At 40.2% G+C, this 25,445-nt stretch overlaps 1 protein-coding gene across 1 annotated transcript in view; it reads right to left on the reverse strand.

Moving 5' to 3' along the window:
* Positions 1-25,445, reverse strand: part of SMAP2 (small ArfGAP2) — a 46,350-nt gene that overhangs the window by 4,587 nt on the left and 16,318 nt on the right. The window contains exons 2-9 of the mRNA XM_080800022.1: positions 11,757-11,890; positions 10,401-10,486; positions 9,331-9,409; positions 5,906-5,992; positions 4,812-4,893; positions 3,696-3,805; positions 2,706-2,871; positions 1,925-2,241 (exon numbers count right to left, since the gene is read on the reverse strand). Coding sequence (XP_080656148.1) covers positions 1,925-2,241; positions 2,706-2,871; positions 3,696-3,805; positions 4,812-4,893; positions 5,906-5,992; positions 9,331-9,409; positions 10,401-10,486; positions 11,757-11,890 — 1,061 coding nt within the window. The remainder of the gene's footprint in view (positions 1-1,924; positions 2,242-2,705; positions 2,872-3,695; positions 3,806-4,811; positions 4,894-5,905; positions 5,993-9,330; positions 9,410-10,400; positions 10,487-11,756; positions 11,891-25,445) is intronic.

Here is a 25,445-nt window from a genome sequence, read left to right on the forward strand (position 1 = left end):
GCTTGTCTGGCTGTGAAATACTTGTCTCACATGTATGCATCTTGAAAATACTACTCCCATCATTGTCTTTTTTTTTACGTTGCAGTTAGAAGTCTAATGTCAAGCTGAGTGTTCTTTTTGTCTTTAAAAAATGGCAGATCTAAGGTCCTGAGTCAGTCTCATAAAAAATGGCAGATCTGGGGGGATGGGAGGTAAAGGGAGTGTTGGAGCCCTGAGAATTTTTCTTGTTCCATAAAATCTAAAAGTTTACCGGGATATATGTTAGAGTTGACCATTCTGGGTCAACTTTTACACAGTGGGTTCTTTCAATATTATATTCTTTTATTTGTAGGACGTTTCTTGTATTATCGATTTAAATATATTAATTTTTCTCCACTATTTAGTTTTTCTTCTTTGGCATCTCCAAATATATTTATGTTAGGCCTTCTTTGCTTAGTTTCTATTTTACCTTCTCTTAGATTTTACCTTCTCTTTTATTCTCTTAGATTTACCTTCCCTTTTATTTTCCTGCTTCCTTTATTTAGTTTCCATTCTCTGACCTGTGTCATGCCTTTCTTCAAGGCCAAGTATATTTTCAGTTGAATCTATTCTCCTTTGGTTAACTTGTAATTCAGACTTTATTTCTAAGATAATTGTGTCTCTTCAATTTCTTTCCTGAATTCTGTAAAGTTTCATTTCATAAATTCCAATTTTTGTCCATTTTGGTTCTGAGTTTTTATATTTCTGATTCAAGCTGTTTTGTCTTCAAGTGTTAAAAGACATCTCATTCAGGCTGGTGGTTTGTATAACAGTTTCTTCTGTTCATGGTTGTTTTGGGGGGAGAATTTTCATTTCTTGATATGTTTTGATTTTCATTTTCTATTTTCTTCTAGTAATAGTTTGTATAAATGTGACCTGCCACTTTCTATTTATTTTGTAGTGCCTTATTTTTCTGAAATCAGGAATAATAAATGGGTGTGAGAGTCCAGGGAGGCTTACTAGATTTCCTAGTTCAAGAGTGCCCTCTTCTGTTGGTATGGTGAAATTATTTGGAAGAAAGGGAGAGGATGGTTTATCTTCTCATTTTGTGATTCCCTTTTTCCACTTCTCATTTCTTAGTTTCCCTTCACTACCAGGTCCCCAAAGAGTACCTCTCCCTTCTAAGTCACCCCCACAGGGGATTCCTGAGTGGCTCAGTCTGTTAAGCATCTGACACTCAGTTTTGGCTCAGGTCATGATCTGAGGGTTGTGAGATCAAGCCCTGAGTCAGGCTCCACACTGGCTGGGCATGGAGCCTGCTTAAGATTCTAAGTCAACCCCATTACTTAGAAGAAATGCTTTTCCAGAGCTACCACCTTTAACCTTATATATTTCAAGACCCTCATTTTTGATTCTCCACATAACCAGAGTTCTAACTGGCAAGTCTCAGACCTCTTCTCATCATCCCTCTAATCTCATAAGTCTTCCTTCCAGGGGGTGATTTTGTCGATCGATGTTCTGTCACCTCCAGCCCTCTGCTCCTTCCCCTCTTTCCACATAGTCTCTCTGATGCTGGCACTGCTGGATTTGGGTGTTTATTGCCATGTAATGTGAAATTTGCAGTATACCATCTACTAGATGTGGCAGTCATAGGTTATGAGTGGTTTTATTTGCATTCCTTATTTACCTATATAGGTTTTTAAAAAATTCTTGTTTTGAGGAGTTGTGTGGAGAAACTTAGACTGAGGCAATTATCCTCATTCTACAGTAACCCAGAACTCCTCAGAAAGTCTGATGTTAGGTAGACCTTCTAGGAATAAAAAGGGTGGGGGAGGGTGGCAAACCTAAGAATGTCTCGCATTATCTCATTCATGTTATAAGGGTTCAAAGGATAAGGGAGAGGTGACGTGAGACAGCCCTGAGGGAGGCTCCAAACTCTTGTCCCAAGGAAAATGGGGTAGCTTACCTGAGTAAGGTTCCACTGCAGCTGCTGAGCGGGCTGAACCCCATACATAGTCTGGGGCACAGCTGCCATGCCAGCCATGTAGCCAGCCTGCTGGGTGGTCATCATTCCATTTGGCACACCCATCATTGAAGCCTGCATGCCACCCATATAGCCTGCAGGCATGGCCATGGGGGCAACCATCCCAGAAGCTCCTGGCTGCGCTACCATGCCTACTGGAGGGGGCATCATGCTCCCCATGATGCTGCTAGGAGGGGTGACCCCAGGGAAGCTGGGGTAGGCTGTGGGATATGCCATCTGAGCCGGAGCCATGAACATTGCTGCCAAGAAAACATAAACAGAGAACCGTTTAAGAGGAAAGTGCACCAAGTCAGTCCAAGCTCACTGGCTACTTACTCCTTGCCAGCTAAAATTTCTGAGCAGCATTTCTACTCAACTCAGAATGCTCTTTCACATAGCAGAACAGTGAGATTCCCTACAAGACTTGCAATGCCTTACCAGTGGACTGCTGACCTAGCCACTTTCCTTTCAGGGTCCATGTCCAGACCCTGAGTCAGACTTTACAGTGGTGTGACTCCAGACCCCACGAAAGTATGGCTGTGAGTTACATTAATATCTACCTGCTGACACTTTGTAACCTCACAAGGAATGTCATGTTCAGGCCTGTTTAGGGTATAATGTCCTGCGTCCCCAAGGCAACTACCCCCTATTACAACAAATAATTCCTGTGTGTAAGTCCTCATGTCTCTGTCTGGCATAATGCCATCATCCCTGTGAAATCTACCTTGGGCAGGCAGCTGAGGTGTCTGGGATCCATACAGTGAAAGGATGGAGTCTTTAGAGAGCTGTTTCTTGCCTGTTTCTTCCGATTTGCTCCCTGGCTCCGGAAACAGGTTCAGGTTTTCAGGAACAGAGCCGGCACTCCCTGCAGTTGGCATGGAACCTACAACCTTAGGGCAAAGAGGGCAGGGGGAGAGGGGAGAATTGGAATGGTCCTCACAGAGGTCTCGGTAAGGACCGCCCTCATTTCTCTGCTGCTTCTACATGTGCAATAAGAATTCATGGGCAAGTTAATAGCTTCCTGACGTTTCTACCACACAAATATTGAAAACACCTGATAGTTAAGCTCTGGTGCAATTCTTTATTCCACAGTTGGACAAGTGATTCGGTGAAAAACAAACAAACAAAAATCAACCTACAAATGACGCAGCCACGGAGAACTGAGTTTAGATCCCAGCGCAGCCACTTACTAGTTGCATAACGAGGGCTAGTCATAAATTTTCTGAATTAATGTTTCCTCATCTATAAAATACCCATTTTGCAGGGCTGTGGTAAATATTTTAAGTTATAAAAGAAATACGCAAACGGGTATACAAAATCACTTAGCAGTGTGCCTGGTCATAAGCACGTAGTCCACCAATGGTAGCCATTAACAGTTTCAAGTCTTTTACACCTACAAATTCTCTGGCAGTAACCCTCATGCTGGGGAGCTGACCTGAAGTATCAGCCTTTACAGTGAGACATACCTTCAACAGAAGCCCACTCAAAGAACCCACTTTTTTTGGGCAGGAGACAAAAGGGAATGAATAGTAATCCTAGGCTATAACAGACACGACACAAGGTTTAAGGGAAGAATCAAGAATTAAGAAAGCTAATTAATTAATTAACTAATTAATTAAGTCCAACCCCACCAAAGAAGTATGACTTCGTTCCATTTTATCAAAATTATCCTTTTCAGAATGTTCTTTAATCCTAAGGCGTCCACATGACTCACCTTTCTGGAAACTGAAGAAGAGGGGGATGGAACAGAAGCCAGAAAATCTAAATCCTTCTCTAGGGTATTGCTGGTCTTACTATTTGCCATGGAGCAGGACACAGGAGCATCTGGAAAGAGAGAGCAAAGCTCAACTGTAGCACTGCTCATTAAGCCCATGACTTCCTTCTACTCTAGACACAAACCACACAGAGAAAACCTATATGCTCCATCCGGGACCTGGAAATCTAGGCTTTGGACACCATCCAGCTTGGATGTAGCATTTCAAAAAAGGCCTCACCTTACCTTCCCCAGAGCATGCTGGAGAAGGCTGGAGCCCAGCTATCTAGGATGGGGCAGCAGAAACCCAGACCTGAAGGCTTTATTAGCCCCCTAGCAAAGGGGCTCGCTGGCTCCCTTCTGGCTATTTGAGGGGAACAGCTGTGTAGCTTTTCTCTCTTTTTCAGAGATAAATGGAAGGTATAGAAATTATAAACCTAAACAGCCCATAACCTAAATCAGCAGAAATGCACTGAAACCAAAGTACAGCCATGAGATCTGTGAAGGGTAGAGAATGGGTTCTATTTCTGAAAGGGGCAGACCACTAGTTCAGGGTTTCAAAGGTTTGGAGAAAAATAACCACAAGGTTAATAGGCCATCTCAGAAACACACTGCACCTGAAAGTGAGAGGGATGGGGGCATGGCTCATGGGTGTTGGTTTAGTGAAACTTTTTAATGTTTACTGAATACTTAGTTTGTGCCAGGAAAGGGGCAAAGAGCTTGAGAGGAATGATCTCATTGAATCCTCCCAACAACACTTCTGAAAGAGACAGTTATCATCCTTATGACACAGATTAGGAAATTAACGTAGAGGTTAAGTAAACTACCCAGGGTCACATACATAGTAAGTTGCAGAGATGGGACTCCGACTCCAAACCACTATGCTATACTATCGCTCTGAAAAGTGTAAACACTTCTTAGAATGACTGCTCAGAGGTGAAATAGGAAAAACATGAAAGAACCATCTTAGCGATGAAGACACAAAGTAAAAAATCCCATCACTATCTATCTTCCCAGGGTGACAGAGAATTCATCATAATGTGTAAGAGTATGGGAGTGGGAAAGTCTGACTCTTACCAAGGCCCAACAAATCCATGACAGGGGCTGAGGATTTCGGGGAGCTTTTCCGAGGTAGCTGTGGATCTTCTTTTTTCTGTGGCTAAGGTGAAAATATGTTAAAGAAAGAAATAAGCAGGTGTTTTTGAACAGTTTTTTTCCCTTCGTCACTGTAAAGCCACAGGTGTTCTTGTGGTATGGCTGCTGTTATTCAGAGTTCCAAAGAAAGAAAACTCAGGAAGTGTCAGGTGAAAGAATCAAGTCAGGAAGCGTAAGTGCATAAACCAAACCTAAAGTGAAAAATATATCATCTGTGCTTGTCTGGCTTTCTGAAACCAAGACAACCACAGATCAGAAGATCCTACAAAAATAGCAGGTTTGGGTCCCAGAAAAAGCCAAGAATAAAGGTAGGTGTCTGAGGGTATAAGAGCCCAGAGCCAACAAATCTCCCAGTGATTAGAAAAACTTTAATACCAAAAGGGAGATCAGTTTAAAGATTACCTAATTCACTCTGCCCGTATCATTAATGACTGTGTTCTGCAGACAGTGCGATTCAGAATGACAAAGACTCTTCCTTAAGCAAATAGTAAAAAGTCCTCTCTCCCAAGATTCCAAGCTCTTACATTAGAGTATCCACTACTATAGCCACAATGTCCTGTGAAAAAAAGAAAGGTGTCTACTTCAAGATGATAGAGCAAGAATACAGGAAGAATTAAAATGGATCGGTACGGCCCAGCTTCTGGACTGTTCTTAACCGCAACAGGAAAATGAGGTAGAGAGCGTCTAATGAGAGAGGATGCACAAAGCATCTGCTCAGGAGGTTATCACACATTCTGGCATGGAACGTGCCTCTAGCTCAGATGGGGCAGATGCCATTCCCAAACCCCTCACTGGCCCCAAAGAGAAGAATCACTGAGCAGATTAGGCAACAAGGCAATGGGAAAGCATCAGAAATGGCACCAGGCAATCTAATCTAAATGTGGAACTCTCTGGTCCCAAGTAAAACGGTGCAGTATGCTATCAACCCCTCCCCACCCACCAGAAGGCCTCCTTCCCCTCCCCTCCGCATATACACACACCCCAGGCCATCCCAGTGCGAAGACTTTCCCACTTACCATTTTAACTTTCTCAAAAACAACAGGTTCCATTTTTTTCTCCGGAGCTGGTTCACTTCCTCTTTTCCACTTGTCATCTTTTTCTTTCTGTAATGATTTAACAAGACAAAGAACACAGGCCCCACGGTGACCAACAGTTAGACAAATTATAATTCCAAATGTGCAAAAAGGACAGAAAAAATTCCTATTGAATCTGACACAGGAGTCTGACAAACGTAGGGGTTTCTTTGTACTACAGGAGCCTCAGTGCTGTAAGAGGCATCTTTCACATATTACTAAGTACCTCCTTGTTCTGTCTAACTCACCTATGACTCCTGAAATGTGAGTCCAGGGTACCTACAGAAGTTAAAAACGTTTCACCAGTTTGCTGCCCCTTTGTGACCCAAGTTTAACTCGCTCATGCTTTGAGGGGTTCCCCTCATTTTGGTACACCAGTAAATAAATTCGTGTTCATCTTACCTGACATATATCCTTTGTGATTTTTTTTTTAAAGATTTTATTTATATATTTGACAGAGAGACCACAAGCAGGCAGAGAGGCAGGCAGAGAGAGAGAGAGAGGAGGAAGCAGGCTCCCTGCCAAGCAGAGAGCCGCATGCGGGACTCGATCCCAGGACCCTGAGATCATGACCTGAGCCGAAGGCAGAGGCTTAACCCACTGAGCCACCCAGGTGCCCCATCCTTTGTGATTTTAAATTCAATCATAAATCCTCTCAATCTTCATCTCCTCTTTTTAAAATCAGAAAATAAACTGTAATTTCAAGCTTAAATATTAGGAAAACAAAAAATTAAGGAAATAAGGCTAAAGGGGAAAAAAAAAGAGCAAAAGGATTAAAATATCCCTTTTAGGGGGTCCTGAAAGAGTTGCCTGAAAAAAAAAAAAGCACATCAAAAATAAGAGGTTAGAAAGTCTCTTAGTTTTTGTTACTTCCAGAGGCAGTTTCATAATTCTTTCATAGATTATAATATTTGGTCTCATTTTTAACGTCAAATAAATACCTAAATGCAAAACAGAACCTCAGAGCATACTTGAGAGCACGGACTTATAAGAGGAAGTACATTCAAAAAAATATTCAGGGTGCCTGGGAGGCTCAGTGGGTTAAAGCCTCTGCCTTCAGCTCAGGTCATAATCCCAGGGTCCTGGGATTATGCCCCGCATTTCGATCTCTGCTCAGCAGGGAGTCTGCCTCCCCGCCCCCCATCCCGCCTGCCTCTCTGCTTACTTGTGATCTCTGTCAAATAAGTAAATAAAATCTTAAAAAAATAAAATAAATAAAATAAAATAAAATACTTTCTTGAGGGGAGAAGGATCTCAATAATAATAGTGTTGATAGGGAACAAGTAAAACTAGCACTCTTCTACAATGCCTAGAAGACAGCATAAAACAGTGTAACTTCTGGAAACTATATTGGCAAAATTAAAAAGAGACAAATACTGAAGCCCTTTGACCTAGATAATACCATATCTCGTCATGTATCTTAAGAAAATAATCCAAAATGTGGAAATATAACCTTATGCACCAAGAAGTTCATCCCAGAATTATTTATGCTGAAGAAACATTTAAACAACCTTTCTTGTCTTCTATATTGTCTCCTCCACAGGAGAATGGTAAAATATCTGTGATCTAGTAACTCACTGAAGGATGTAACAATTAAGTTATGAACATTATATAAGTAACATAAAAATACATTATATGCTACACTGAATGAAAATAGTAGACAATTTATATAACTATTATAATTGTGCCTCCTAAAAGTAACTACAAAAAAGAGGGAACACACACACCAAGGTGATCATCACTGGTAAAGATGATAAAGGTAGGCATGGATTTTCCACTTTAATTTTCTTATTATCTGTAATATGATATTATAATCACAAAGAACACATGTGGCTATGTCTGTTTCATACATGATGTAGTGCTTTAATACAGAACACTTTATTTCTTGAAGTGAAAAATACTTTATCCATTTAAAAATAATACTCTAACAGAGCCACTTTTTTTCAATTTGATTATTAACTGCCTTCACTCAGCAAATATTAATTCTTAGCATATAAATCTTCACAAGAATATTTTCAAAAACTAAGTACATCAAATAAAAATTCTTGGAAGAGCTTTTTGGTAAACAGAAGGTATTTCTTTCCTAAGTGAAAACATTCAGTGAGTAAAACAGGCTGTTTGCATGGGTACAGTACACCAGCAACATAAGTCTGAATGAACACTATCTTCATAAGGCAACTCTTCCCTCCTCCCCCATTGTCTAGATTATCTCAGATACTCATCTCTGACCTCATCTGATTTCATATCTTTTGGTACAATGAACAGCGCTGAGCAGACAGACCAGTTTTCTACAAATCAAAGGAAATTTGTGTGCTTTGGTTCCAAACTCTTTTTGATGATGCCATCCAAGCTGTGGCTCTACACTGGGTTGATTCTTTCACAGAACAGTTATGACAGATTCCAGGTCCCTTTTCTGGATGACTATGAAGTAAGAGTCCCTCATACTAAGTTGAGAAGGAATCATCTTTACCTAACTAAATATATTACCCTGCACTTACTTGCCTACATTGAAACTCACCTGCTAGTTGATGCCCCTTTTCACAAAACCCAAAAGATCAATCCAGAGCAGATTCCAACTAGTTTGACTTTAAATTACCTGGAAGGACTTAGAGTCCTGTATATTCTCCATTAAAATACAAAACTGGAAGATGATAGATTGGACTTATGTTAGAGCTGGAGAATCCCATACTCTATACTTCTGAAGCTAAAAAAATAGTCAATTATTCCTAAGCAAATTTACTATAGAATTTATCAAAGGCTTTTTTAGGTTGTCATACTGGTTCCTCTTTAGTTGTCATTAGTCAGGCACCTTTTCTTCTTTCAGAAACCTTTTGTATTTCACCTGTATGTTATTCTTGTCCTAGTTACACTGTGTTTCAGATTCTAACCAAATGCCTAGGATGGAAAGTGAGCTTGGCAACTGGTAGTCTCCTTCTAAAACCCCTTTCAGGAACAGGGTCCCACTGTGTCCATCAACACAAACTGAAGAAAACTTTGGTGATTTAGTTAATTTTGTTGACTTCATTTACAGAAAAAAATACATATATACACAGACATTTATACACATAGATACACAGACATATTACTGGTATGCCCAACATCTCCATTTGAAGGAATAATTTGGAACTGGGAATCACTAACGCCTAAATACAGATCAAGGCAAAGAACTCACTGACGGTTTGCCCTGTCTGTCCCTGACACGAAAGTCTGCTCCATGATATCTTGTGGCCTTGATTCAATAATTGGCTTTTTTCTATTTTTTTTTAATGATTTTGGAGTATTTCAGTAGCTCTTCTCAAATTCTTCCCTGGCCCGATTTATAAGCAAATTACTTATTTTAAACAAAGCTTGAAAGATTTATAACCAACCCTAAAGGCATTGATGTCCAAACTTCGGTCCATGTATTTCTTCTTCTCATATTTATCTCGAATAAATCCCTCGACAGCTCTGCAAAAGCTTATTAAGGATAAATCAAACAAATCTTTCCCATAGTATGACTCTAACAGGTCGATCTGTATTCAACGGAATGTTGTCCTCCTCTTCCCCTCCTGCCTTGTTTCTCCATATGGCTCCTGTTTCTTCACATGCAGTTTCCCTGAACAGAACCTTAAAATGCTTCCTTCATGGTTACTGCAGGGAATCACCATTTCCTATGATTTTCCTTCAGGATAATGATAGCAGCAAATGGGATTAATCTTCATACTGACATCAGAGGAACCTATGACTCTTCTAGAATACAGGTAAAGCAGCCAATTATCTATTTTAAAGGCCCCGGGTCAAAGGCCTTATACAAAGGCACCCGGAGTGCCCCTTAAAACTACAAGTCATTGTGCACCACTACCAGATTCTGATCAGTGTCTCTTCTGCAGGGCCCCAAATCTGCATTTTAACAGGTTCCACCCACACCCAACAAAAAGCAAACTCTAAAAAGACAGTCTGCAAACCACATTTTGAGAAGCACTGCCTTTATGACGTTTGGTTTTGTGAGCAGGGTGCTACCCCCTGTTGAGGGGATGGGGGAAGAAAGTTATTGATTAACTGGTTAATAACAGTTCGTTCTTTCACAGAGGACACAGAAAAGGCATTAAGAATGAATGGTAGTTTTGCTGATTCAATACAGCACAGTAATCTATTCTTTTTGGCACACAATAGTTTCAAAGATTCAAAAACTATCAGAGATGTCACTTTAGGGGGGAATTCACAGTGAGCCTCTGCAGTCTTAATTCCCAAATGAGTCTTCCCCATGTGACAGCACCATTCCGATATTAGAAAGTATAAATATGCTTTTTGTATGTGTTGGTGACAGGAGAGAAAAAAGCAAGACTTTGACTACACCACATAGAGATGGCCTGGTCAGATCAAGGGGCTTGAGTCTTGTGTGACTCTCCCAAAACACCAAAATACCAGTCAGCCTCCTAAGTCGCTCCAGAAAAGATACGGGTCTATTTGAGGTCGCCGAAAAGTCTCAGGAAGGTAGGCTTCATAAAGTCGGTTTGCCTTTCCATTTCCCATCTCCTGCATGCACTGCAATCAAAAAGATGTAGAAACATGGGATGTCGGATGAGGAAAGACTTGAAAAACTTCTTGCCCAACTGCAGCATTTTACAACTGAAGAAGCAACCCGATGGTGGCAGAACAAGATCTATGCGCATACCCTGATTTCCCATCCACGATTCTCTCCACACCAGTGCCAATCATTTGTCTCCATGATTGTCCATCACACACACACCCCCTCGTGCTTTTTATTGAAAAATTTGACAAGATATATTTAATTCAGTAATAATTCAAGACCCCATTTGAAATCTCAAGACACGCAACTACCAATTAAAATGTCTACTTGATAGGCAATAATCAGTATGTAATCAGGCAGGCAATAATTGAGTAATAACTAGAATTCTGAGTTTATACTGTTAATTAATCTATTCAGCTTTATTACCAAGACATGTGTTTCCCATTAGGCCTTTTAAATAGACTCCTTAACACTTGTGAGGGACAAATCCCTGAGTTTTTTATCTTCAAATTCCCAACTACCTCCATGGGATGTAATTTCCTTCATTAGATATAGTAAAGTGTAACTGAAAAATACAAATAATCTTTTAGACTTTTATAAAAGCAGTCTAAAGTAATTTCTAAAGCCCTTTTCTGGTTAAGAAAACCTCTTATTTCCACCACCAACTGTAGCAACTATTTTCTTTGGATCCTTTCTTCCCACTCCCACCCCCCTAAAAAAAGGAAAAAAGTTTTAATTACTTCTAAAAGTTTTGATGTAGGAAGAGAACAGAGAGGAATGAAGCTAATAGAGCTGCAGATCTTAAGCCAGCGAGACTCACCAACATAAGTGTCTTATTCCCAGCCCACCAACCTAACAGCAAGCAAGATTCACACACATATTTTAGCAATAAAATATGTCTGTAAGTTGGAGTATTTGTGTGTGTGTGTGTGCGCGCGCGCGCGCATGCACAACTATCTAAAACTACAAATGTTAGATCTGCACATCCCAGGGGCCTTAGAAAATAATCCAAAGATCCCCCTTTACACCTTGGGGGTATATCCATGGGGTCCTAGACCACAGACTTTGGGTTTTGAAGGAGGTAAAATATGGGTAGAATAACTTATATCTTAAAAAGAAAGAGTAAGAATGTTCTTTTAAGGTATAAGAATCTGACATAAGTGTTTCACAACTAAATTTTTCTTTTATCTTCACCCTTGTGCCCCGTATGATTGAAATTCATATGGAACTACTCTTACATGGAAATATGGAAACAGCTGACTCACTGTTGGGCTATGTAAGTACCTGAATCTGTTCTTGAGTCCACTGGTCGAGGTTAACTGATTTTACCCTGGATATGTGCACCCCCAGATTCCTGTGGATTCCAGCACATCGAATGCAGATGAAGACACCAATGTTCCAGGAGGCCCATCGTGGCCCTGTGAAGGTCAGGAACAGGGCAATAAAACACATATTAAAACAACATTCAAGGCCCAAGTGGGAATACTTAGATTATCAGACAACATTTCTGCTAGAACATAAAGGAGGGAACCGTTACCACATTCACCTTTTTAAATGGTTTTGTTCACTCCTCCAAAGATCAGTGCCTTTTTTTTTTTAAGTTTAGTTTAAATGTAAAGATACAGTAGTGTGGTTTTTTTAGTATATTCACACAGTTGTGCAACCATTACCACTATTTAATGGCAAAACATTTTCATCTCCCCCAAAAGAAATCACAAACCCATTAAAAGGCACCCCCTATTTCCTCTCAATTCCTCCCCACCAGGACCCTGGCAACCACATATCTCTCTGTCTCTATAGATTTGCCAATTCTGGATATTTCACATGAGTGGAATTATATAGTACATGGGTATGTATGTATGAAGCAGCTTTTTACAGTATTTGATAATGATTGCTAAAATGCAGATGTTGTAACACTGTTACTCATATAAAAAAGTATCCCAGGAGAACAGTGCAAAGTCACATCACACTCCATTTAGTATCTTGCATGAATAGCCTTCTCTCAAGAAACTTTTCAATGATTGTTGGGCCTGGATTCAGTTTTCCTACCAGGAAAAAAGATACAGACATGCCATGCCAGCCCAAGTCTCAGCCTGAAATTTAAAACTTTGTTTATCTTCCCCTCCCCACCAGGCCTATAAAATATGCATCCTGATTAACTTAATAGGATCTTCTCCCCTTGAGCTGATGTCCCCACTTTACCCAACTACAGAACTCTCTCGATTCAAGACTGTCAAATAACAAAGATGCTTACTGTAATAAAAAAGAAATCTCAGGTATACATTTTAATAAAAAACTTATATAATCTCCCACCCCTTGTCAACTTTGCTCATTCTATTAATGACTCTGGAAAATCATCAAACTCCTCTTCATTGTTTTTAAGCAGGAAAAAAACAACTTGCTTTTATATGATACCTGCCAAAAAATTACTGAAAAGTCACTAATGTTTCCTTCTCCATCATTCCACTAGGCAGAGGTTTACCATATAAAATAAGCATATCAAAGTTAGAGGTTGCAATAAAGAATGAAAAGACACAAAATGATTCTTTACAGAGATAAACAGGATCTGTTGGAAGAGCCAAGGGTACTGAACTTCAATTCTGCCAGACACAATTACTTGGTTAGTCTGCAGGTTCTGATAGCCACTTTAATGAAACAATGCTAGAACTTTATGGCAAAAAATTATTCTTAGAAATCTGAATTCACAATTATTATAAATAAGAATGTAATTTTCTTAATATTCAGATAACTGTGGCACAATACTATAAATACAGAAAGCTCCAATCCTCCCTATAACCACCAGGTGGTGTTCTCTGCCTGAAATTTTACCCCAGTACCTTCTTATTGCTACTATTTTGATAGGTTCAGATTTATCTTCTGAAAAGACCTTCAGCCGCTTGAAATCCCTAAATGGATTTGCACAGAGGGTCTGCCACACAGCTAATACACGCAAATGATGAACACACATCTTTCACTGGTGGGGAACGATATAAAGACAAAATGAAAGGCCTCAACAGATAGAAACGAGGTTTCTCTGGGTTTGTGTGTCTACACTGGGCTACAGTTTTCATAAGGGAATATAGGTGTATGATTTAAGTTATAGGGGATTAAAAATGGGACCAAAAGCTAATATTTCATGTTTCTTTACCATTTTCTCTTTGCTCTAGATTCTAGAATGCATAATGAGATAGTTAAAATACATTTGTTTGCTAACACAACCAGAAGCCACAACACTAACTATAAAGTTAGCTGTGGAATGTTACGCTGTTTGCTTCCAGGCCCTAAGTCCACAGACGCTGATTCCCAATCCTCTAAGCCACTGTCACAGCTGTGGAATTTCTCCAGATCCCATTATAGAGTATATAAAGTCTCTTTGCCTCTGAGGAACACAAGGCCAAGCCCTGATACTATGGAGCCACTAACAAGGCCTCAGTACAGAAATGCAGGCAACACTATTTTCATGAAAGTCAGACAGCCTCCTCTGATCCCCTCCCACATCTGTCCACAACCTTTTCCCAGTGGAATAGTGACAGTTGTAGCTCACTCAGCCTCCTTTAGTTTTAAGCCACTAGATTGATTAGTCAGTAACTACATGCACTGTAAAAGATTATGAAACTGGAGAAGAGGAAAACACAAAAGACGAAAGTTACTTTATACATGTAGGAAAATGTTGTTATTAAAAGTACAATTTTGGGGGCACCTGGGTGGCTCAGTGGGTTGGGCCTCTGCCTTCAGCTCAGGTCATGATCTCAGGGTCCTGGGATCGAGCCCCCACATCCGGCTCTCTGCTCAGCGAGGAGCCTGCTTCCCCCCTCCCCCACCCCACTTCCTGCCTCTCTGCCTACTTGTGATCTCTCTCTGTCAAATAAATAAATAAAATCTTTTTTTAAAAAAGTACAATTTTTGCAGCCAGAAAAAGCTTAGGTTTAAATGTTAGCTCCATTAATAATTAGCTGCATGAACTTCAGAGAGATACTTAAACTTGCTAAGCCTCAGTTTCATCATCTATAAAATACGTACATCACAGAATACAGAGGGATGATAATATAAGAGAGCTACATGTAATAACACGGTATAGAATGAGATTTCCAGTATCCATTTCCCATTCATCATCTTGCCTGTAAAGCCTGGTTAACTCATTAATATGCATATACCAACACTCTATGCAACACCACAGAACACTTCTTTTTAATTTTTTTTTAATTTATTTATTTGTTAGAGAGAACGAGCGAGCACAGGCAGAGAGTGGTAGGCAGAGGCAGACGGAGAAGCAGGCTCCCCGCCGAGCAAGGAGCCCGATGCAGGACTCGATCCCAGGACGCCGGGATCATGACCTGAGTCAAAGGCAGCCGCTCAACCAACTGAGCCACCCAGGCGTCCCAGAACGCTTCTTTTTAGACAGAAATATGAGTTCTAGTCTTAAAATGTCAGAACCAAAACTGACTGACTAAACATCTGAAAGGAAAAATTAACCCTGGATCCAATTTCAAATATTCTACAAAACATAAAATTTTATAAGCAGATTCCTTTATCTCCCTGAAAATATTCCTTGAAAATATATTATCTAAATCCCCACCTATTCCCCTTCTCTGTTGTACTCCCCTACCCTGCCTTTGTGCCTACACATGTATTCACCACACATACAAAGGCCCCAAACTGTCAACCTGACAGACTTGGATTCCACAGTACCTGGGATTGCAGCAACAAGGCCAGCCTACTTAAATCTGGTAAACTTCCAAAGATAAAAACAATTGTTCAGTACACATTGGTCATGGCAACAAAGCAGGAAATAACAAAAGATACCCCTTTCCAAGTTGAAAATGGAAAGGGACTCTGAGAGGCAATATTATCAACCATTTTGAAAGCAAACAGGATAGAGAAGCGATATAAACTGGTAGTAGTTAGCACAACACAAGAACAAGGTCATGGCTAAGTGAACATATTCCATAGGCCCCGAAGAGCAGGTTCCAGAAGCATTAAGTAGTATTAAAACTAACATGTAGTCACTCTGCAATAAGCAATCAGTGAAAAATTAAAAAGTATATGGATTTGGTTGATCTGTCAAGAATTTGACTGTGGTAAGCACCACCTCAGGATCAGGGAAATCTGGGCTTATAATGAGTAGTTGCATATGTTCTGACAAGTCTTTTTAGGGCTTATGTTTCCATTTGTAAAACGGAAAGCATGTAAGTAAATCCTATTTACATTCAACTACTGGACAGCTTCTACATACCAACTACTGCTGCCCCGCTATAAATTTCCTTTGCCGCTACAACTTCCCCCACCACCACAGCTGCTAGCTTTAGAGGGTTCTGGGCTTGAGAAGTTAGCAGAGAGAGAAAAAAACTACAGTTACAGATAGCTTGAAGCTAGTTATTCTAATAATTACAGCTTGTTGATCTCTAACCTATGGAGTTCTAAACAAATAAATACTGAGCAAAAGAAAAACACACTGATACATCGATGGCTTCACACACTGAGACTTGCTAGCATCCTGGAGCAGTTGAAAAGCTCTTCAACACCAAGGGCCAAGGAAGAAAAAAAATTTCTTCCATCTTTACATGCAAGCCCTGTTGAGTCTACCCTGGAAACTCCCAAGTCTATCAATCTCTACTTAAACCTATCTCACCTATAAGCACTTGTTCTTTGAACGTTATTTACTGAGTACCTACTATATGCCAACACTCTGTCTGCTTAGGTATAGGGATACAAAGGCAGACACAGTACAGCTAAGATTCCCTGAATCAAAAAGCTCACAGACTAACTGGTCTCTAGCCTCCAACCAGAATAATCTTTCTAAAACTCAAATCTGTACAGATCAGAACCCTGAATACAAATGTGACATAGTTCTCACATAGAAATGTGAAAATGTAAACTGGAGCGAATTTTCTGAATGGCATATTCCAAACTAAGTTCTCAATCCCTTGCCACAAAACCTGTTCTTCCTCCATTCTTCTTTGGATCTTAGTGAATTACAATTCCACCCATTCAACTGTATCAGTCAGAAATATACACCTTTCTCCCTCAATCCCCCATATCTATGCTATCACCAAGACCACAATATCTCTCAGTTCAGAATCCCTTCTCTCTGTTGGCAATGCTATTTCTCTAATACGACGTCTCCAGATCTCCTGGACTAGTGCAATAACCTCCTGAGGTCTCTCCACTTTTATTTTTATGTTCTCTTCCCCTCTAGCCCCAAACCAAAACCATTCTCCACAAAACAGCCAGCCTGAACTCTCAGAGAAGAAAAAGCAACCTTATCTTTCAGCTGTGTAAAACTGTGAAAGACTTTCTATTATCACTGTTGGATTAAAGAACAAAATACTTAACATGGTCTCCAAAGTCTATGTGATCTAGCCCATGCCCACTTCCCCAGGCTCCCAAATCCAATACCAGTCTTCTTTCATTTCCTCAAAAAACAAACATGCTCCTTACATAGGGCTTTTAGCCTTTGTACACGTGGACCCTACTGCCTAAAAAGCTCTTTCCCTGACCCCTATCCACCACTTGCAGCCTGGTCAACTCCTATATATATATCAAAGGTCATAGCTGTAAAGTTTCTTCCTCAAAGGAAACTTTCATTGGCCCCCCAATCTAAACCAGATGATAATCTTTCTTCTGTCCTTTCTTCTGGCTTTAGCATTTTACTATAGAAAATTTCAAACACACAAAAGCAGAGTATAATTAACTTACCACCTTCTGCAATTACAAACCTCTGGCCAATGGTTTTTCAGCTATGCTCCCACACACTTTCCCTTTCTCCCAACCTTGGAAACATTTTGAGGCAAATCTCAAATATCATACCATTTGATCTGTACATAATTTGGTGTACATCAGTAAAAGACAGGACTTTTTAAAGGTTACAAAATTTCATTTACCTTTTGCTTTTTCCTAAGTCACACCACACTTTATCATATTTTTATTTGTGTAATGGTTTAACACGCCTTCTCCACTAACCGAGTGCCACAAGAGCAGACAGCAGACCTGTGATGTTTGCTGTCATGTTCCCAGGACATACATGCCATAGTTCCTCAAAGAGCAAGAATTATTTAAAAGTAAATAAATTCTTTGACTCCCCCCTCCCAACCCATTCAATTCATCAGGGAAAGAACAGGTAAGAATTCATCAAGGAAACAATAGGTCAAGAACACATATATTAAGAATGTTCATTAATATATTTAGAATTATTTAATAAAAATTAGAAATAACAGATTACATAAATGTTGTAACTCTCTAATATATAAGTATTTCCAAGTTACACTAATTTTTTAAACAGACTTCATTTTTAAGTAATCTCTACATCCAACATGAGGCTCGAACCCACAACCCCCAGATCAAGGGTTGCACGCTCCATTGACCTAGCCAGCCAGATGCCCCCACAGTATATTAATCTTAAAATTGAGTTTCAAAACAGTATATGCAGAACAATTCCATTTTAAAGAGTGTGAATAAATATATGCATATGCACAGAAAAAATGTCTAGAAGAACATATATAAAATATTAAAAGCTATTATTTCTGGGTAGTAGGGCTGTGAAACACCTATTTCCTTCTCTATGTTTTTATGTACTCACTGAATTGTTTGCAATGAACTTCTATTACTTTGTAATCAGAAAAAACAGTACAGATATTTGGAAAACAACACAGCCATCCATGACTCCTTACTGGCTGCAGGAAAGGCTGAAACACCTTAACATGACATATAAAACCCTCTAGGAGCTTGAGCTTTACACATGCTGGGCAAATCATCATTCTGAAACTTGCCATGTACTCACACCTGTTTACCTATACCATTCTTCCTACGTGGAATGGCTTTCTCCCCATTTCCTGCTTCACAAACTTCAAAACCCAGTCCAATGTCACCTCCTCTCTGAGGCCCTCTAATGGAATAAACCTTGATCTTCTTCACGTTAGTAGTCAGTGTATGCTTTGCTCTTCTAATACTTAGTATCTTATTATACCTAGTTACTTACAAGTCTCTCTTGCCCTAAATAGACTGGGAGCTCTAGAAGGCAAAGACCACACTCCAACATTTATCTCAAATATTTAGCCCAGTGCTTGCAAACAGAACATCCAAAATTAATATTTGTTAAGTGAAGTCATCAATAAGATAAAAGTATATACAATTTTTTCCTGTTTTGCAAAATGAATGTTTTCAAACACCTTAAAGGTGAAGCTACCGCACAGAAAAGGGATTGGTTACTTTGGTGAGCCTCCAAAGGCCGAACTAGCACCAGTGAGTAGAAGTTAATTTTAGCACACTCTGGGGAAGAAGTTTGTAACAATTAAGGCTGTGTGAAAACAAATGCAGGCTATCCAGAAATGGTAGAATCCAGTAAGTGCAGGTGTGCAAGCAGAGGCTGGATGAACATCTCTCAGGGACAGCAGAGAAACCTGCACAGTGGATGGGCAAACCACAAGCCCCAAGGTCACTTCCACACCACAGTTCTATTAGCTGATTTTTAGGTAATTTGGGGGTCCCCTTCCATTGACCTTCAATGGCTCTGAGAATGCAGCATGAGATAATCAATTTATGAAGATGTTAGGTCTCGATGAATCTAAGGAACTGAATCAAATTCAGTGTGTGGAGCCTCTGACTTGCACTGAAAAATGGCCTGAATGTGACAGACACATGAGTAAGAAGCTAAATCAACAAACTCTGGTGTGAAAACAGGGATTACTTGACTTGGTGTGAAAACAGGGATTACTTGACTTGGTCCGTCATTAAATCCCAACACAAAATTTAGGAGTCAAAGTGATAAAGAAGCAGTGATTATTTAAAGAACAATTCTAATGTTACCTCAGTTCCACTCATCATGTCCCTTCACCCCGATTCACTACAAAGAATACACAGAAACACCAGAGTAATCTTGGAGAAATTAAGGAAGGCTGCTGAGAGGTATGTTTACCAGCCAATTTTCATCTACACAAAAGAAAAATTCACTTAGTTCTAAAATAACAATAAGCAGTAACTTTGAATGTCTGTATGCATGAACATTTTAAGGAACCATCAGATCAAAATAACGGCTTACTCAATCAACCTCTGCTCTCAGAATGTTCTGCAAGAGAAGTTCCTTTCCATCCGGTCTGTCTTACAAAAATACTGTTTCCTTTTACAAAATGAGACACTGTCCACGTTCACGTATTTGAGAAAAGCAGAAGTTAAGCTTTTAAATGTTTGAGACAAAGCAAACTGAAACTTTTCTGAGACCGATTAGAGAATAAAGGTAAATACTACACGAAGGAATTTTAAATTGGGAAATCAGAGGTAGAAACAAACTTAGCAGTCACTGAGTCTAATCCCTCACTGAATGTGGGCTATCCTTCTACAGGAGACCATCTGGGTCTTCATTGAACAGCTTCAGTGCTAAGTGAGTTACGTACCATTTCAAAAGGTGGTTATACTCACTGTTAGATGACAATCACTATTAGAGATGCCTTCCTAATACTGAATCCCATTATTCTGCATTTTTATCTCCTGGTGCTTCTTCTAGACTCCTCCCATATTTATATAAAATAACAAGGTATGCAAGATAAAGATGGAACTTAAGATAGTGTCTACTCAGGGCTGCTTGGGTAGCTCAGTCGGTTAAGCATCCAACTCTTGGTTTCAGCTCAGGTCATGATTTCAGGGTCCTGAGATAGAGCCCCACATGGGGCTGCACACTTGGTGCAGAGTCTGCTTGTCCCTCTTCCTCCCCCTCTTCTTCTCCCCACTCTCTCTCCCTCTCCAGTAAGTAAATAAAGTCTTTAAAAAAAAGAAAAAAAGAAAAGAAAAGATAGCAGCTACCCATACACCCAACCGAATATGAAACAGATGAGCCAACTCAATCCAGGTCAGTGATAGAACAGAGACAGCAACCAGATTGCTATGACATCAGTGGAGATGAAGCGAAGCAACATATCCTCCTACCAGGTAATCCAAAAAAAGGTTAGTGAAGTACAACGCTGCCAAGCACTCACTGATGAAATGATTAGTCAATCTACATCTAAACCTATTCCGGCAGTTAACTTAAAATGTCTTTTCTCTAAAGACATTAAAGCTCAGAAATCAACAGGGAAGCAGACATTCTTCATCTTCCTATAGGTGTTAGCAGGGCTTATAGACCTGGATTCGCCTTGACTTTGCTCAGCCCTTGGGTAAGGGAGAACCAAAAAATTAAATATAACTGAAAAGGGGCCTAAAGGAATCAATCCAAAATAATAACATAGCCAAAAGGCCAGGGGCCAAAACAAGACACATGTCTACAGCTGCATGCAGCAGCTTTGCTCAGCAGCTTTACACGGTGGCTACTGACTTCCTTGATATCCCAGCAAAAATAGTGCTTGCTTTGAACTAGTCAGAAACATGCCTGTACAGACCTCCTGTTATTTACTTAGCCCCTGCTGCCGCACGGTTAAGGACAGGGGTTATCTAAGCTGTGCCACTCATCAGCTGTTTGACTTCAGGCAAGTCAATTCACTTCTCCAAGAGTCAATTTCCTTACCTAGGTAAGATTATCTCTGAAACCTATCTCTTCTCAAAGGTAGTAACATTATCTCTAAAATTCATTGAGCTACTCTGAAAAGACTCAAGGGCAGTTAACTTTTAGTAAATTTAGGGTCTCACCGGTCTTACTTTCCTGGTTAGTAGTAGGTGGGGATTCACTGTAGGTTAGGCTGTAACTATTCCTTCCCGTCTGTCCCAGCAGTGGATAACTAGTGCATACTTAGGTGATGTTTCTAGTAATAAAAAAAAAACTACCCAATCAACCAACCTGCACCACTATTACTCAACTCTTCAGAACACTTCAGAATGGGAAGGGCAGGTCCAGTAGGGCCTTTTTTTTTTTTCCGGTTCTGAAAAGGACATTCTAGCAAGGTATGTTCGATGATGTTATCACCCCATTCAAAGACATGTAACTGGACCCCCACGGTCTAGTGAACTTCAAACTCCTAAGTGTGGCTTAAATTCTTGCCTGATCCAGGCCCTTCTATAATTAATTCTTATTACTCCTCTCTTCACCTCTATATACCAACAAAGACATCAATTCCCCCTTAAAACTGAGTATACAATACCAGCTGCTATGCTCCAGCTACAGAGAAATGTCTGAAGGCAAATCCTCCCCACAGACACCCAGAAGCCTTTTTCATATTCAGGAAAGGGGCACAGACAGAGGGACTCTTGGGCGAGGTGAGTCCCCGATTCCAACCACAGAGCCTCCAGCCAGTCCTGGAATGGCTGTGCAGTATTCTTGGTGGTGCTGTCTGAAAGCCAGAGACAAGGCCTAAGTCTCTTGGGGTTTCCCTGGGAAGTTCTGGTATGTGCTGCTATGATTGTTTTTACAGTAAAGAGCCAACATATTTTAAGGAGGGAAAAAGAGCTAGTCAAAAGATTCTCTGGCCAGGGTTGAAGAATCTCATAAAGTCAGTAAGAAGATTCTGCTGATTACACAAGCTGATGCCTCCAATGGAAGCCAGTCCTCTGATGTTATGAACATAGAATACTGCAAAAAATACAAATCTGAACATGGCCACCTGTTCGTTTGAAGACACAACAGGGGGGCACCTGGGTGGCTCAGTGGGTTAAAGCCTCTTCCTTCGGCTCAGGTCGTGATCCCAGAGTTCTGGGATCAAGCCCCACATCGGGCTCTCTGCCAGCAGGGAGCCTGCTTCCCTTCCTCTCTCTGCCTGCCTCTCTGCCTACTTGTGATCTCTCTCTGTCAAATAAATAAACAAAATCTTAAAAAAAAAAAAGACACAATAGGCTTTCTTGAAAAAGAACAGAAAAGTGAGCCCCCTAAGCTATCCTTTCATGCAATGACGATGGCTTGTCTTCAAGGACGCACACATGGCCACTCAAGGAGACATCAAAATCTCTCCTATTCCTACTGACTGGCGCCAAAAACACTAAAAGCATCTCGGAAGAATGTAGAACAACTTCAGAGGAAAAGAATGGATGGTATGGAATGGATGGTAAGCCTAGAGCTGCTTTCCCAAGAAGCCGGAGGGTGGAAGCAAGGAGTGTGGGAACCGGAGGGAAAAAAAGGCTTGAAAATTCTAAGACACAAATGAAATAGGCTGTAAATGATAAACGGACAGCCAGCTAAAAATCTCCGACTGAGACTGTGCTGGAGATGACATGCCTCCTGCTCTCTTAAGAGATACATGACTAATGGCAATTGGGATTATACAAAAAGTGGATCAGAAAATGGAGACCACCTAGACTATGAGTCCAAAGTCGATTGAAGAAACTCATCCATGACTTAAACATCTCCCTAAAAAGTCCCGAAGGGAAAAAGCTAGGAACATTTTTTAAATTATTTGAAGAAAATCTAATGAAAAAATAGCTTACAGGTCCAATGAGAAATTTCCAAACTGAGCAAGTATCATTGCAGTTTGAAGATTCACAGCTTACAAGTGACTTTCAAGAGCTTTAGCTGAAACTTCTAACACTGACCCAGCTACAGCAAGAACATATAAAGAAACGTGCAGAAAGCTAATCAACAAGGTAACATACTGCTTAGAAATGAAGAAACTTCCCAAAGTGTACAAAAGCATCAGCGGTATACACCAGCAGTGCAGCTTCTATGGAGAGAGGGCCAAAGACCTAGAGAGAGAACTGGAAAGAAACACTTCCTCTGCCAAAGATGGATTATGTCCCATGAGAAAAAAGCTCAACAAAGTTGGTTGGCTTCCCTGTCGACTGAGAGGAAAGCTCAATGAGCTAAGAAAAGAAACTGGTCATAGCAGACAAAAATTGGCTAAAAAGAGAGTTTAAATTCCAACTTCCCCCCAGTGGCTATTCAACAAGCGGAGGCCTGAAAGGGCCAGGGCATCCCTCTCCTTCATCAGGTTCCCCAGGAAGTAGGAGGGTTAAACTATGAGGCCAGAGGGACCCAGGGGCACATGTAGGTTTGACTTAGCTTCTACAGCAGCTACACCCTGAACATCCACAGCCAACCATGGGACATTTGCCTATTTCTCTCTTTAAAAGTAATTTTGATTTATCTCTTTTTAGGAAATGGCTGTTATTTAATGGATGCTGCATTTGCTTTCATTGTAATTCCTAAGAAACTGCTTATGTCATTCTTAGGAACATGTTATTTCCAGTTCATTGGACTCTCCAGAATTGGACCGTACAACTATTGCACTTTGATGTAAATAAAATATTCACTATTACTTAAACCATTAATTGAAGTCTGACATGATCACATAGAGATATTTAAAACAATACAGGAAATGCAATGAGCTGTTAATTCAAAATTTACAAAAGTAACTTAATGTTTATCTCAATAAATTTTTATTAGTTTTATTTTTATTTTTTTTAAAATATTTTATTTATTTATTTGTCAGAGAGAGTGAGCACAGGCAGACAGAGAGGCAGGCATAGGCAGAGGGAGAAGCAGGCTCCCCGCTGAGCAAGGAGCCCCATGTGGGACTTGATTCCAGGACCCCGGGATCATGACCTGAGCCGAAGGCAGCCGCTTAACTGAGCCACCCAGGCGTCCCTTTTACTAGTTTTAAAAACAATGCAACACAGGGGCACCCGGGTGGCTCAGTCAGTTAAGCATCTGACTCTTGATTTCGGCTCTGGTCATGATCTCAGGATGGTGAGATTGAGCCCCATCTGCTGGAGATTCTCTCTCCCTTTCCCTCTGACAACCCCCCAAAAAACAAATATACAAACAAAAACAATTCAACACAAACAAAAAGCAAATGACACCCCCAGCTAAACTTGGTAATATTTATATTCCTTTAGCCCTAAATTTATAGATTAATTTAGGGGAATTAACATTTTGCAATTATTTCTTAATTTTTAAATTTCCTTTTAACCATTGTTACTTCATTTAGAATGTGCTTTGCTATTTAAAAAAGTGTGCTTTGCTGTTTAACTCTTTTTAAATTTTAAGGCAGTCAAAATAAAAGTTTTCCCCTCTAAAAACAAACAAACAAACAAACAAAAACCAGTTCTTGTTAAATAAATGCTCCCATGAGAGAGCAGTATACAAGTTGTAGTACATGCTGCTGGGCCTCCAAGTGGAAAGCCCCACTCTTTCTGGAGAACTTTCATTTTCACCTGGAGGATGAGGTCTCTTATTGTGTCAACCACCTCAGGAAGAGACCTGGATGCCTAACTACAGAGAAATGAGTAAAAGAGCCCTATGTGAGCAGCAGCACTAAAAGGCTAATTTGGATTTTACCTCAGGTCAAGTTGTCTGGAGAGTAAACTCCTGGGTGGTGGATCTCTAGATAGTACCTCTCTCATGGAAGAGAGTATGGTGCTCAGCAAAAAAAATCAAGCCAAGTAAGCAGGAAGCTACACTGGTCCCATAAAGCTAAGGCATGGAGACCTCAGGATCAGGAAGTAGAACAGGGACTAGGAACAAACCAAGGGAGGATCAGCAATTAAATTTTGAAAGGGTGATTATTTTTTAGTCCAAAAATAGTGGATTACTTTTTAGGGGGGTATATTTTGTAATAAATTCCCTTTTTTGTTTTCCCTTTGTACTCAGAGTTCTAAACAGTCTTAACAGGGCTAAGGGAAAAGAATCAAAGGAAGTGATTTGTGTCTCTATACGAGCCAAAGCTTTAGAACAGAGATGGCAACATGAGGAAAGCATCGATAATCCAGGAGAAGCAACCCCAAGTGAGAAAGAGAAGCAGGCAGGACACACTGGAGCTTCCTGGGCACCTATCATTTCTACTTTGGACACTCCTTCCTGAATTCGTATTTTGGAGGCTCTAAGTTTTGGTCAATAAGGAAAACTGGACTGCTTATACTTTCCTGATTAACTCTGGATTTCTCACAAATAGCTGTACCTGGGCTATTATTTCTACTTGCAAAACATCATTTTGTTAAAATCTTGCTCTATCCACTTTCCCAATCAAGCCTCTTCTCCTTCCTGCCCTGATTCCCAAAGCATCTTGTTGTTGTCCTGTGGCACTCATCTATGGCTATTTTGTTGTTGGGTTTTATTTTTACCTTTGT

The sequence above is a fragment of the Martes martes genome (genome assembly GCF_963455335.1).
Source record: "Martes martes genome assembly, chromosome: 4".
Taxonomy (NCBI): Eukaryota; Metazoa; Chordata; class Mammalia; order Carnivora; family Mustelidae; genus Martes; species Martes martes.